The sequence below is a fragment of the Hordeum vulgare genome, chromosome 3H, assembly GCF_904849725.1.
Source record: "Hordeum vulgare subsp. vulgare chromosome 3H, MorexV3_pseudomolecules_assembly, whole genome shotgun sequence".
Lineage (NCBI taxonomy): Eukaryota > Viridiplantae > Streptophyta > Magnoliopsida > Poales > Poaceae > Hordeum > Hordeum vulgare.
In genome coordinates this window covers 270,550,245-270,565,726 of record NC_058520.1, presented here as the reverse complement: position 1 = coordinate 270,565,726, position 15,482 = coordinate 270,550,245, and the positions used below count along the sequence as shown (strand labels likewise).

Here is a 15,482-nt window from a genome sequence, read left to right as displayed (position 1 = left end):
TCAGAACCAACACCATTTTCTCATGAAACTCACTGTGATAGAATAGCAATCAATTCACATGTCTTGGTTTAAACAACACATCTTCTTGAAATTTAACAATCTATGTTCTTAGTCATCAAACAATTTCAATGCAACATAAAGTCTAAGTAAGAGCTACACATACTCAATTATCATATAGTCTTTTATGATTGCTAATACTCAAAGCATATTTTTAGAACAAACAACATCTATTGAACACAGAGAAAGTTAGGGGCTTAATGTTTTGCCTCCCAACATACTTGAAGATAATTGCCAACAATAATGGATCATGATCAAATATATTTGATTGGATATCTGTGTTTGGATCTTTCCCCACCACATGATGCTTGCCAACTAATATATTGAGGTTTGAATAGGAAGTTTACTCAACTTGAAAAGTAAATAACATCAAAGTAAATATAATATCCCTTCGTAGAGGGAATCAAGGATTTACATAAGCGCTAGAGATCATTGTTTAAAACTGAGATTAATACATTTTGGGTGGTGTGCCTTTCCTGTCAATGTTGCAACAAGGTATTTCAATACCTTACCTGCTAATCACATTATTGGCGCTTTCCAAAGAGAATTGAAATTTTACCCCCCCCATAACCATTCAATCACATTCCATGGCTAGTCGTACCCACGGGTGGCCTCTAAACAATCAATTTTCTAGGGGGAGTTCTTGTTTATTTATTTTTGTATTACGCAGGACTGAAATCCTTTTTATCAGCCTCTCTCGTGCAATGACAATTGAATAAACACTAGTCATGAGAATAACTCCCTTAGCATGGAAGATATTGACAGCCCCAATCGCTCCATGAGTTGTACATGCACACAAAACGAATGTTTATTCAAAGGTTTTAGAGGTGGCACATGCAAATTTACTTGGAATGGAAGTGAAATACCATATATAGGTAAGTATGGTGGACTTTTGTGGAAGAAACTTGGCTCAGGGATTTGGATGCACAAGTTGTATTTCTACTTAGTACTAAGTTTTGGCTAATAAAAGGTTGTAAACAAGCACCACATGTTGGAGGATCCATAAAAATATAACGTATATACAAATTTACCCAAACATAATCATTACATTTTATTCCTTGTCCAACTTCAACTATTTGATCAAGGTTGAAAATAAGTAATAGGTATTCACAATCATAAAAGATGTCCAAGATAATATATTTGTATGTGAAAGTTTTGTTTCTTAGACTAATCATTCATGAATTACTTGTATGAGCAATACATGATTGTCAAACTTCAATAGAATTTCTTTCTAAACCAAATGTGAAACTATTACAAGGCAAAAAGAACATTAGTAATTTAATATTTATAATATTTCATTCATTCACAATTTACTTTTAGGATATATATTAAGCACAATATTAAACATAAAACTACTCTCGAAAGATATAAGTTAAGATAAATGAGTAGTCAAAAAATTAAGTGGCTATGTGAGGACTATCTCTCCATAAAGAATTTCAGATCTGTTATTTATTTCAAACAGCAAAAAAGACGAATGACACTCCAAGAAAAGAACATAGCATGCGCACAAATTCAAATTTGGGCTCAACATAAGATAAGCGATATCTGTTTGATGAAGAGAGGTGGGATACGTACTTGCCCAAGCTTATATGCTTTATACTTATTGTAATATTTACTTAGGGTGCCTTGCGCATCCCCAAGCTTGAACTTGTTTATCTCGATCAATCGTGTCATATCCTAGTTTCACCCAAATCTCAAAAACTTCATCCACACGAAACTTGAAAAGAACTCCTGAGATAGGTTAGTACACATAAGAATAAATCAACACTTCATGTACCGCCAAGAAAAGTTGCATAATATTTTTCAAACATTAGGTAATGTATACTATCAATTCCACAATTTGTATCTACCAATATAAGCCATGAAAACTCTAGGATAACAAAACTATGACATCAATCTGTCCAAACTGAACAGTATATAGCAATCTATTTCAATAATGTACTTTTGTATCTCCCAAAATTCAGAAATTTTGGGACAAGCTAAATAATATGGATTGTAGTACTGTGTAAAAATTTCGGAATATTTCCACGCTCCAGTAAAATCTAATAATTCAAATACTGATAGAGTCGAAGTTGTCCCTGTCTTTCGATGAGATCGTGGATATCGTTTTGGTGGAGTAGACTTTGACGATCCTACTACGAACGTGTGAGGACGTCGCGCTTTAGCAATCACTAAACCAACTCCGAGAGGTTATTGATCATGCCGGAGCACGATCAACCTGACACTAAGGTCTGTTTCCTGCATGCAAACGAAGAACAAGCAAGAAACCAAGATTCCAATCAAGATATTGCGAATATAAGAGGAAAGCTTTATTGATGAAGGTGGGGTCCTATGACGCCTCAGTCTGGTCGTGGAACACAAATGAAGAATGCGAAGTTGCAGCTATGGAAAACATGTAATCTAAACAAAACCCAAGTCTAAATGGAAAGGGCTGTATATATGAGGGAATAGAGAGGGAATTTCATGACCCTTGGAGGTGGGGTCCGAAAACAGCCCTAAACTCGGTTTCCCCACACATACAGACTCTAAAAACAGCCTATATTATGCTATTTCGAACTTACATGGGCCTGGCCCAAAAATAAGGTGGCGCAACACCTATAATAGCCCGTGGATGAAATTTATAAAGTGGCATCTTGAATATTTCGTCCAAGCCTCCATGCTCTCCTTATGGTGGAAAAGTCACAAGTGGAAGCTCCATTGTTCTTTCCCGCTTGTGCACCTTCTTCTCCATGCTTGATCCCTCTCCAACGAATATCCTTCTTGTCCATGCTAGGTCCTTCATTCATGAGCACAACAAAAGTATATAACTTAGGAAGCATCATATGTTCAGGAACATTAGAAGTATTTCCAATAAACGAAAGTACCTGGTAATTCAATTGGCGTGCGCGAGCTCTAGTAACTGGACCAATATGTATAGAGGCTGGGGCTGTGTGTGTAACAATGGTATTGATGTCCTCATCATCCCCCCTTTCTGAACTGAAGTGGTCCTCGATGAAAGCTAATCTTCCTCACCCGAATATGGCTTTAAATCTACAATGTTAAAAGTGAGACTAACCCCAAAATCTGCAGGCATCTCAAGTCCATATGCATTATCATTTATTTTCTCTAACACTTTGAAAGGACCATCAGCACGCGGCATTAGCTTTGACTTGCGCAAATCAGGAAACCTATCCATACACAAATGCAACCAAACAAGATCTCCAGGTGCAAAGACAACATGTTTTCTACCCTTAGCTCTAGCAAGTTTATATTTAGCATTCATGTGCTCAATGTTTTCCATCATTAACTCATGCATCTATAATATCGAATCAGCACATTCTTTAGCATCAAAATTAACCTTCTCCGAAGATGGAAGATGTAACAAATCAATAGGTGCACGAGGTAGGAAACCATACGCAACTTCAAAAGGACACATCTTAGTAGTAGAATGCAGCGAACGATTATAAACAAATTCAATATGAGCCAAACATTCTTCCCACAATTTTAGATTGTTCTTCAAAGCAACGCTAAGCATAGTAGACAAAGATCTATTAACTACTTTAGTTTGTCCATCAGTTTGGGGGTGACATGCAATTTTGTCCCCAACTTAGCCCATAAAAAATGCCAAAAGTGGCTAAGAAATTTAGCATCACGATCAGAAACAATCGTATTTGGCACACCATGCAAGCGAATAATTTCACGAAAGAACAAATTAGCTACATTAGCAGCATCATCACTTTTATGACATGGAATAAAGTGTGCCATTTTTGAAAATCTGTCCACGACAACAAATATGCTATCCCTCGCCTTATTTGTTCTTTGTAAACCTAAAACAAAGTCCATAGATATATCCTCCCAAGGAACACTAGGTACAGGCAAAGGCATATATAAACCATGAGGATTGAGTTGTGACTTAGCTTTTTGACATGTCGTGCAACGAGCAACAAAACGCTCAACATCCCATCGCATCCTTGGCCAAAAGAAATGTGTAGCAAGTACGTCCACCGTGTTCTTTATGCCAAAGTGTCCCATAAATCGTCCTCCATGTGCCTCCTGTAACAACAAAATACGAAGGGAGCTAGCTGGAATGCATAGTTTGCTAGCACGAAACACAAATCCATCATTAATGATGAACTTGTTCCATGTACTTCCTTCTTTACAATTCTCCAACACATCTTTGAAATCAGCATCATGCACATATTGATCTTTGATGGTCTCCAAACCAATTATTTTAAAGTCAAGTTGTGAATGCATAGTATAAAGATGAGACAAAGCATCAGCAATAACATTTTCTTTACCCTTCTTGTGTTTAATGACGTATGGGAAAGTCTCAATGAATTCAACCCATTTAGTATGTCTATGGTTCAGTTTTGCTTTACTTTTAATAATGTTGCCATGTTTACAAAGTCCGAACAAGAGCATATAATTCCTTATCATAAGTAGAATAATTCAGACTAGGCCCACTTAATTTTTTAGAAAATGATGCAACAGGTTTACCATATTTTAATAACACACCTCCTAATCCAATTCCACTAGCATCGCATTCAAGCTCGAAAGTCTTATTAAAACCAGGAAGTTGGAGTGAAGGAGCATGTGTTAACTTATCTTTCAAATCCGTGAAGGCTTCTTCCTGTGCGGTACCCCAAGAATAAGGCACATCCTTCTTTGTAAGCTCATTGAGAGGTGCAGCAATGGTGCTGAAATCTCTCACAAAACGCCTATAAAACCCAGCGAGTCCAAGGAAACTCCTCACTTGTGTGACCGTTTTGGGATGCGGCCAACTCTCAATAGCTTCAATCTTGGCTTTATCAACTTCAATTCCCTGTGGAGCAACAACATAGCCAAGAAAAGATACTCGGTCTGTGCAAAAGGTGCACTTCCCAAGGTTACCAAACAAACATGCATCACGTAGAGCAATAAAAATAGCACGCAAATGATCCAAATGTTCCTCCAAAGATCTACTATTAATCAGTATATCATCAAAGTAGACTACCACAAATCGTCCAATGTAAGCACGTAAAACCTCATTCGTTAATCTCATGAAAGTGCTAGGTGCATTAGTCAATCCAAAAGGCATAACTAACCACTCATATAAGCCAAACTTAGTTTTAAATGTTGTTTTCCATTCATCTCCCAATTTGATGCGAATTTGATGGTATCCACTACGCAAATAAACTTTGGAGAAAATTGTAGAGCCGTTTAATTCATCAAGCATATCATCTAGCCTAGGAATAGGATGACGATAACGAATAGTAATATTATTAATGGATCTACAATCAACACACATACGCGATGTACCATCCTTTTTTGGCACTAGAATAATAGGAACAACACAAGGACTAAGAGATTTGCGTATATAACCTTTGTCGAGCAGCTCTTGTACTTGACGCAAAATCTCCTTCCTCTCCTCTGGATTGGTACGGTATGGTGCATGGTTGGGTAGTGATGCACCGGGAATTAAGTCAATCTGATGCTCAATCCCTCTAATAGGTGGTAATTCCGATGGCACGTCTTGTGGAAAGACGCCAGCGAACTCCTGCAAAATGTTAACGATAGTAGGAGGCAAAGAGGGTGGCATGTCCTCGAATAAAAATAATACCTCTTTGCATATGAAAGCTTAGCAAACAGATGTAGTAATATCCAAATCAGTAATATCAGATTTAGTGGCAAGTAAACTACCACTCTTCAGTTTGATTTGAGATGCAACACCAGAGGATGATTTATTAGGCTTATTGTGTTGCTCACATTCCTTTGCTACAATCTCATTTTCACTCTTATGTAGGTCCTGTTTTGCTTTACTAGCTATAGCAATGTCATCTTTCACAATATGTTCAGGAGACATAGGAAGCAAAGTTATATTTTGATCCATATGAATAAGAGTATACTGATTTGTTCTACCATGGTGTACCGAATTTATATCAAATTGCCATGGTCTACCAAGTAAAATGGCGCATGCTTGCATGGGTACCACATCACAATCAACAAAATCAAAATATGTAGCAATGCTAAAATGCACACGAACAGTACATGTTACCTTAACCTTGCGAGTGTTGTTGAACCACTGGATATAATAATGATGAGGATGTGGTCTGGTGGTGAGAGACAGCTTCTCCACCATCTACATGCTAGGTAAGTTGTTGCAACTCCCTCCATCGATGATGACACGAACATAATATTCCTTTACAACTCCCTTTGTATGGAACAAGTTGTGCCTGTGATTTTGCTCAGCCTATGTTACATGCACACTTAAAACACGTTGAGCAACTAAGCTTTCATACCTGTCAGCGTAGTCAGCAGCCATGTAGTGTGTCTCTTGTTCAGTATCATCAACACCCCATTCTTCACTTGCAATAAGAGCCAGAGTCTCCTCGTCATAATCGCTAGCGAAGTCATATCCACCATCCTCAGTAATAATCATCACACGCTTGGATGGCACTCTCTCGCATAATGACCTCCACCCTTCCAACGACGACAAATAACCTCATGAGTTTTCCCTCTGGATGCCATGGATGAAGAAGAGCTCTGTGCGGGCCCGGAAGGTGTGCTATTGGCGAAGGGTGGGGCAGGGGCATGTTTCCTGGTATCTCTGTTGGAATTGGTGGTTGAAGTAGGTGGTGCTTATTTAGAAGGACGTGTGGAAGTAGATGTGGTTTGTGGCGTCCATGAGGAAGTGCGACCTGCAGAATATTTAGTACTCGCCAATGCGTGTCGATCCTGCACTTCACGTTCAGCTTTGCAAGCAAGATGGAATAAACGAGTGATAGTGTTATAATCCTTATATTCTAGAATAGTTTGAATATCTCTATTTAAACCACCCATAAAACATGCAAGCATAGCTTCATTTTCCTCAACAATACCACATATAATCATTCTAGTTTGTAATTCCTGATAATATTCTTCTACATACTTTTTCCTTGTCTTAATCGTTGTATGTTTTAAAGTAATTCACGTTGATAATATGGTGGAACCCACCGAGTACACATAGCAGTTTTCAAAGCAGCCCAAGTAGTTGGAACATTAGCAGGATGTATTCGACAATATTCAGACCACCAAACACAAGCAAAACTAGTGAAAGAACAAATAGAAGCAGCAAGACGTCTATCTTCAGGAAATTGCACGCATGTCAAACGTTGCTCTATTTGTATCTTCCAAGTAAGATATATATCAGGAACATATCGACCATTGCTACCTCTTGAGCTTGCGTTCGTTTTTCCCTTGAAGAGGAAAGGGTGATGCAACATAGTAGCAGTAAGTATTTCCCTCAGTTTGAGAACCAAGGTATCAATCCAGTAGGAGTATCAAGACAAGTCACCAATGTACCTGCGCAAAAACAAACAAACTTGCACCCAACGCTATAAAGGGGTTGTCAATCCCTTCACGATTAATTGCAAGGTGATATCTGAAGGTGGAAAGTGCAACAAAGTAAAAGTGTAGAGCTGAAAATATGATGTGCAGTAGACTCGGGGGCCATAGTGTTCACTAGAGGCTTCTCTCATGATAGCAAGTATTACGGTGGGTGAACGAATTACTGTCGAGCAATTGATAGAACCGCGCAAAGTCATGATGATATCTAAGGCAATGATCATACATATAGGCATCACTTATGAGACAAGTAGACCGATACTGTCTGCATCTACTACTATTACTCCACACATCGACCACTATCCAGCATGCATCTAGTGTATTGAGTTCATAACAAACAGAGTAACGCCTTAAGCAAGATGACATGATGTAGAGGGATAAATTCATGCAATAGACCCATCTTTTTACCCTTGATGGAAACAACATGATGCGTGCCTCGCTACCCCTTCCGTCACTGGGTGAGGACACCGCACAGTTTGAACCCAAAACCAAGCAGTTCTCCCATTGCAAGAATTATAGATCAAGTTGGCCAAACAAAACCCACAACTCGAAGAGAATTACAAGGATACGAAATCATGCATATAAGAGATCAAAGGAGACTCAAATGATATTCATAGATAATCTGATCATAAATCCACAATTCATCCAATCTCGACAAACACACCGCAAAATAAAGTTACATTGGATAGATGTCCATGAAGATCATGGAGAACTTTGTATTGAAGATCCAAGAGAGAGAAGAAGCCATCTAGCTACTAGCTATGGACCCGGAGGTCTGTGGTGAACTACTCACGTATCATCGGAGAGGCAATGATGTTTATGAAGAAGCCCTCCGTGTCCAAATCCCCCCTCCGTCAGGGCACCATAACGTGCCCCAGATGGGATATTGCGGAGAAAGAAGCTTGTGGCGGCGAAAAAGTATTTTCGTGGCTCTCTTTGGCAGTTTTGGCGGAAGAAGTATGGCAAAGGACCCAAGTGGGGCCCACAAGCCTGGTAGGCGCACCCCAGGCCGTGGCTAGGGGGCTTGTGACCTCCCCCGGGGTCCTTTGCCTTGGTTCTCAAGTTCCCTGCGTATCTTCTATTACGGAAAATATCTTTCCAAAGGTTTTATTCCGTTTGGACTCCGTTTAATATTCTTCTCTAAAAAGGGTCAAAAACACATAAAACACACGAACTGGAACTTGGCACTGAGTTAATAGGTTAGTCCCAAAAAAGATATAAAATAGCATATTCATGCATACAAAACATCCAAAGTTGACAAGATAATAGCATGGACCATCAAAAATTATAGATACGTTGGAGACGTATCAAGCATCCCCAAGCTTAACACCTGCTCGTCCTTGAGTACGGAGGTGATAAAGACTGAATTTTTGATGTGGAATGCTACCTAACATATTTGTCCTTTGTAACTTCTTTCTTGTGACATGAATATTCAGATCCGTAAGATTCAAAACAATAGTTTACTATTGACATGAAAACAATAATACTTCAAGCATACTAGCAAAGTGATCATCAACTTTTGAAATAACAAGGGCAAAGAAAGTTATCCCTACAAAATCATATAGTATGGCTATGGTCCATCATCCCCACACAAAGAATTTAAATCATAAACAACCTCGGTATTGGCCAAGTAATTGTTTTCGCACTCTTACTTTTTCAACTCTCACGCAATACATCAGCGTGAGCCATTGATATAGCACTATAGGTGGAATAGAGTGTGGTGGAGGTTGTGAGGCAAAAAGGAGGAGATGGTCACATTAAATCGGCATATCAATGGGCTATGGAGATATCCATCAATAGATATAAATGTGAATGAGTAGGGATTTCCATGCAATGGATGCATGAGAGCTATAAGTGTGTGAAAGCTCAAAAGGAAAACTAGTGGGTGTGCACCCAACTTGCTTGCTCACGAAGACCTAAGACAATTTTGAGGAAGCTCATCATTGGAATATACAAGCCAAGTTATATAATGAAAATTCCCACTAGTATATGGAGGTGTCAAAACAAGAGACTCTCTAACATGAAGAACATGGTGCTATTTTGAAGCACAAGTGTGGAAAAAGATAGTAGCATTGTCCCTTCTCTATTTTTCTCTTTTTTTTGTTTTTGTTTGGGCTCTTTGGCCTCTTTTCATTTTTTTTGGTCGGCATCTTTGGCCTCTTTTTTTTATTTCCTCACATGGGACAATGCTCTAATAATGATGATCATCACACTTTTATTTACTCACAACTCAATACGTAGAGCAATGATGACTCTATAGGAAATGCCTACGGCAGTGTACCGGGATGTGCAACGATCTAGCTTAGCGTATGACGTTCAAACATCTCGCTAGCTATCTTACGATCATGCAATGGCAATATGAAAGTGACGACACATGTCATGAGACGGAACGGTGGGAGTTGCATGGCAATATATCTCGGAATGGCTATGAAAATGCCATAGTAGGTAGGTATGGTGGCTGTTTTGAGGAAGGTATATGGTGGTTTGTGCACCGGCAAAAGTTGCCCGGCACTAGAGAGGTTAGCAATGGTGGAAGGTGAAAGTGCATCTATACCATGGACTCACATTAGTCATGAAGAACTCATATACTTATTGCGAAAGTTTTATTAGTAATCAAAACAAAGTGCTAAACGCATACTCCTAGGGGAAGGGTTGGTAGGTGTTCACCATGACGCGATCCCGACCGCCACACAAAGGATGACAATCAATAAATCAATTATGCTCCGACTTCCTAACATAGCGGTTCACCATACGTGCATGCTACGGGAATCACTAACTTCAACACAAGTATTTCTAGATTCACAACACCCTACTAACATAACTCTAATATCACCAAATCCATATCCCAAAACTTAATTGTTAGGAATCAAACTTCTCTTACTAATCAGTGCACTTGAAAATGGAAGTTTTTATGATATCCTCTTTGGATGCCAATCATCTTTAGGACTACTTTCATAGCACAAGGCAATTACCAAGTTATTGAGAGAGAGCACTCTCAAAAAGATATAAGTGAACATCGAGAGTTTTTATTTCTTCAAAATATGACACCTCCGTTCTCTAAAAAGATTTAAGTGAAGCACTAGAGAAAAATTATCTAGCTCAAAAGATATAAGTGAGGCACATGCGATCTAAATTGCCTAAGTCAAAAGATATAAGTGAAGCTCAATGAGTATTCTAGCAAATTCACGATGAGTGCATGTCTCTCTCATAAAGGTGTGCAGCAAGGATGATTGTGACACAACAAAAGAAAAGACTCCTATAATACACGACGCTTCAAGCAAAACAAATATCATGTGGTGAATAAAAATATAGCTCCAAGTAACATTACTGATGGATTGAAGACGAAAGATGGGATGCCTTCCCGGGGCATCCCCAAGCTTAGGGTTTTTGGTGTCCTTGAATTTGGCTTGGGATGACTTGGGAATCCCCAAGCTTGATCTCTTTCCACTCTTTATCCCATTGTCCATGAGAACATCGCCCAAAACTAGAAAACTTCACAACACAAAACTTAAACAGAAACTCGTGATATCATTAGCATAAGAAAACAAACTACCAACTCTTTAGGTAGTGTAGTAAACTTGATTTCTATTTAGATTGATGTTAGATTACCGTACTCTCACTTTTTCATGGCTAGTACCCCCGATAGTAACCATAGTTTCATCAAAATAAGCAATCAACACAACAAAAATAGAATCTATCGAAAATAGACCGGTCTGTAGCAATCTGTATACTTAGTATACTTCTGATATCTAAAAAATTCTGAAAACTTATGAAAATTAGCGAAATTGGCATATCAACCAGCAGCAAAAAGAATCAACTCAAAATACTATCTGGATAGGAATTAGAAATAATTTCGTGAGCGCAAAGTTTATGTCTTTTTCAGCAAGATCAAACAACCATCACCAAAACTAGTCATAATGGTTTTACTTGGCTCAAACACAAAAAGAAACACAAAAAACACAATCATAACAGAATTATGATGGTGTGGACACACCAAAACAGAAAGGAAAAAAGCAAAGATAAATTCATTGGGTTGCCTCACAACAAGCGCTTTTCTTTAAAGCCTTTTAGCTAGGCATTGACAATTTAATCATGCTCACACAAAAGAGAAGAACTGAAGCACAACGAGAGCATCATAAAGCATGTAAAAATCACATCTAAGTATAACACACTTCCTATGCATAGGAATTTTATAGGAAAATCAATTGTCAAGACAACCAATAGTTACCATATGCAAGGAAGAAGAAAGAGACAATAGCAATCTCAACATAACGAGAGGTGATTTAGTGATATGAAAATTTCTACAACCATATTTTCCTCTCTCATAATAATTACATGTGGGATCATATTGAAATTCAACAATATAACTATCACATAGGATATTCTTTTCATGATCCACATGCATGCAAAGTTGACGCTCTTCAAAAATAGTGGGATTATCATCAACTAAAGTTATGACTTCTCCAAACCCACTTTCAATCTTATTGCAAACATTATTATCAATATCATATTCATCATGAGGCTTAAACAAATTTTCAAGATCGTAAGAAAAATCATCACCCGAATCATGAGCATTGCAACAAGTAGTGGACATAGCAAAACTAGCATCCCCAAGCTTAGGGTTTTGCATATTTTTAGCATGATTGTCATTAATAGAATTTACAGGAAACCATTGCAATCATATTTTCATTCAAGGAGCCCTTGTGAATCACTTCATAAATTTCTTCATCACAATTTTCGAATTCACGCAACTCAAGCAAAACTTCATAAAGATAATCTAGTGCACAAAACTCACTAGCAATTGGTTCAACATAATTGGATCTCTTAAAGAGATTAGCAAGTGGGTGAGGATCCATATCAATAGATTTTTAGCAAGCAAAGATGCAAGCAAATAGAAGGCACATGGCAACACAAGCAAACAGAAAGCAAGTGAAAGAAAAGGGCGGACGAAAAAGGCAAATATTTTTGTAATTTTTTGTTTTTCACAAGTGGGGGAGAGGAAAACGATAGGAAAAAGGCAAAAAAAGTAAATGCAAGAGATGAGTTTGCGATAGTTACTTGGATAAGCTTCACTTAGAATAGTCCCCGGCGCGAGAAACTGACACGTTGAAGGGAGACTATTCTTGACTTGATCCTCCCCGACAACGGCGCCAGAAATTCTTCTTTCTACCTCTTGAGCTTGCGTTGGTTTTTCCCTTGAAGAGGAAAGGGTGATGCAGCACAGTAGCAGTAAGTATTTCCCTCAGTTTGAGAACCAAGGTATAAATTCAGTTGGAGTATCAAGACAAGTCACTAATGTACCTGCGCAAAAACAAACAAACTTGCACCCAACGCTATAAAGGGGTTGTCAATACCTTCACGATTAATTGCAAGGTCAGATCTGAAGGTGGAAAGTGCAACAAAGTAAAAGTGTAGAGCTGAAAATATGATGTGAAGTAGACCCGGGGGCCATAGTGTTCACTAGAGGCTTCTCTCATGATAGCAAGTCTTACGGTGTGTGAACGAATTACTGTCGAGCAATTGATAGAACCGCACAAAGTCATGATGATATCTAAGGCAATGATCATACATATAGGCATCACTTACGAGACAAGTAGACCGATACTGTCTGCATCTACTACTATTACTCCACACATCGACCGCTATCCAGCATGCATCTAGTGTATTGAGTTCATAACAAACAGAGTAATGCCTTAAGCAAGATGACATGATGTAGAGGGATAAATTCATGCAATAGATATAAGCCCCATCTTTTTACCCATGATGGCAACAACACAATGCGTGCCTCGTTACCCCTTCTGTCATTGGGTGAGGACATCGCACGGTATGAACCCAAAACCAACCACTTCTCCCATTGCAAGAATTATAGATCAAGTTGGCGAAACAAAACGCACAACTCGAAGAGAATTACAAGGATACGAAATCATGCATATAAGAGATAAGATGAGACTCAAATAATATTCATAGATAATTTGATCATAAATCCACAATTCATCGGATCTCGACAAACACACCGCAAAAGAAAGTTAGATGAGATAGATCTCCATGAAGATCATGGAGAACTTTTTATTGAAGATCCAAGAGAGAGAAGAAGCCATCTAGCTACTAGATATTGACCCGAAGGTCTGGGGTGAACTACTCACGCATCATCGGAGAGGCAATGGTGTTGATGAAGAAGCCCTCCGTGTCCGAATCCGCCCTCCGGGAGGGCACCAGAATGTGCCCCAGATGGCATCTTGCGGAGACATAAGCTTGCGACGGCGGAAAAGTATTTTCATGGCTCTCTCTGGTAGTTTTGGATTTTTAGAGAATTTATAGGCGGAAGAAGTAGGGCAAAGGAGCCACGTGGGGCCCACAAGCCTGGTAGGTGCGCCCCCCTAGGCCGCGGCTAGGGGGCTTGTGACCTCCCTCGGGGTCCTTTGCCTTGGTTCTCAAGTTCCCTGCATATCTTCTGTTATAGAAAAAATCTTTCCAAAGGTTTTATTGTGTTTGGACTCCGTTTAATATTCTTCTCTGAAAAGGGTCAAAAACACGGAAAAAACAGGAACTGGTACTTGGCACTGAGTTAATAGGTTAGTCCCAAAAAAGCTATAAAATAGCATATTCATGCATACAAAACATCCAAAGTTGACAAGATAATAGCATGGAACCATCAAAAAGTATAGATACGTTGGAGACGTATCAACCATGAATAGTAGGAATATTCAATTTAAGTTTAGGGAGATGGTCATGATCCCATACCTGAGGGTGTGGTGCATCCCTACCATTGCGATTGTATCCATGTGGACGGCCGGCGGCTTGTTGTCGTGGTTGTTGTTCCTGGTGCTGAACTGTAGCAACCTCTCCCTCATCAACGTAATCACCATCATAATCATCATCATACTCCTCATTCTTCTCAGCCATAGAAACCTCGGTAGTGGTAGAAGGAGGATCAGGAGCAGCAGGAGAAGCAGTAGAAGCAACAACACCAAAAATCTGAACTTGACCGACAGGCACACGTCGCGCTCGCATGTGTTGTTGTGGTTGTGGTTGAAGAGGGACATAAGTTGCAGCTGGTGGTGGTAAATGGGCAATCACCTCATTGAACTTGGCGTTCATCTTGGTGTCCAATTTCTTCTACATACCTTCGAGCTTGTCCCTAGCCTCTCCAAAGGCGGTCACGAAATCTTGTACCTGGTCAGACATCATTTGCTGAAATTTATAATGGAGCTCCCGATTGGTCAGTTTCTCCCGGTCGATTTCCTCGTCGTGCGATCCTGGCATGGTTAGCAGCAACAGGAACACCAAAGAAAACAAACCTACAGATTAGTAGGAAGTGGTGGTGGTGGTGTGTCACAAATCCGTCAAGCAAATCTCAATTTCTTACCAATTCTTACCCAGCAGCAGGTGGCGATCGACAACCGGTGTAGTCAAAACTCTCAAAGCTTGGATAGAGCAATTGCTAGGTGGTGTCAAACACACGATGTAGATGTATGTGGAGCTGGGAAGGCTTATAATATGGTAGCAAGACGAATCAACAATAATCATTTTAGAGAAGCAAAGTTGAAAAGACGCTCAACGACGGTACCATGCTGGTCCTAGGCTAGACCGTACTAGAGACGCGAGCCTAGAACACCAACAAAGTCACGATGACACGTAATCAAGGGAAGAGCCACTCTGATTTTCTTTTTTTGTCTTTTTTGCGCTCTTTTTTGGCTCTTTTTTTCCAGAAAATCACTATAATGGCGAGTGTCTCAAAACTCTTCCGAAGGACCAAAGAAGGATAGGCACGGAATTTTTTTGACAATATTTCTTTTTCTGGAGCAATTAGGGGCTGCGACGAAAAAAAATTGCGACAAAAATCACTATGATGGCGAGTGTCTCACAACTCTCTAAAAAGCCTAACAAAACAATAGGGAATTTTTTTCACCCCTCGAATTTTTGGCCTAAAAGGTGCTCTGAAAAGCGTGCCACTCACATAAGGAGACACAAAATCAAAAGCAAAACTACCTCGATTTTTTTCCCAAAACCTACTCACGTAAGGAAAAATAAACCAAAAGCAAAAGTATCTCGAAATTAACCTAGGGCGGAAAGGACGCAGACTA

General features: G+C 39.3%; 1 protein-coding gene across 1 annotated transcript; it reads right to left on the bottom strand.

Moving 5' to 3' along the window:
• Nucleotides 1-3,352: 3,352 nt before the first annotated feature.
• LOC123441688 lies at nucleotides 3,353-5,596 on the bottom strand (the record flags this gene model as incomplete). The annotated part of the gene is made up of 4 exons (XM_045117985.1): nucleotides 3,353-3,394; nucleotides 4,036-4,415; nucleotides 4,798-4,890; nucleotides 5,053-5,596. Coding segments are annotated over 4 exons (1,059 nt in total), but the record flags the coding sequence as incomplete, so codon positions are not given.
• Nucleotides 5,597-15,482: the final 9,886 nt, after the last annotated feature.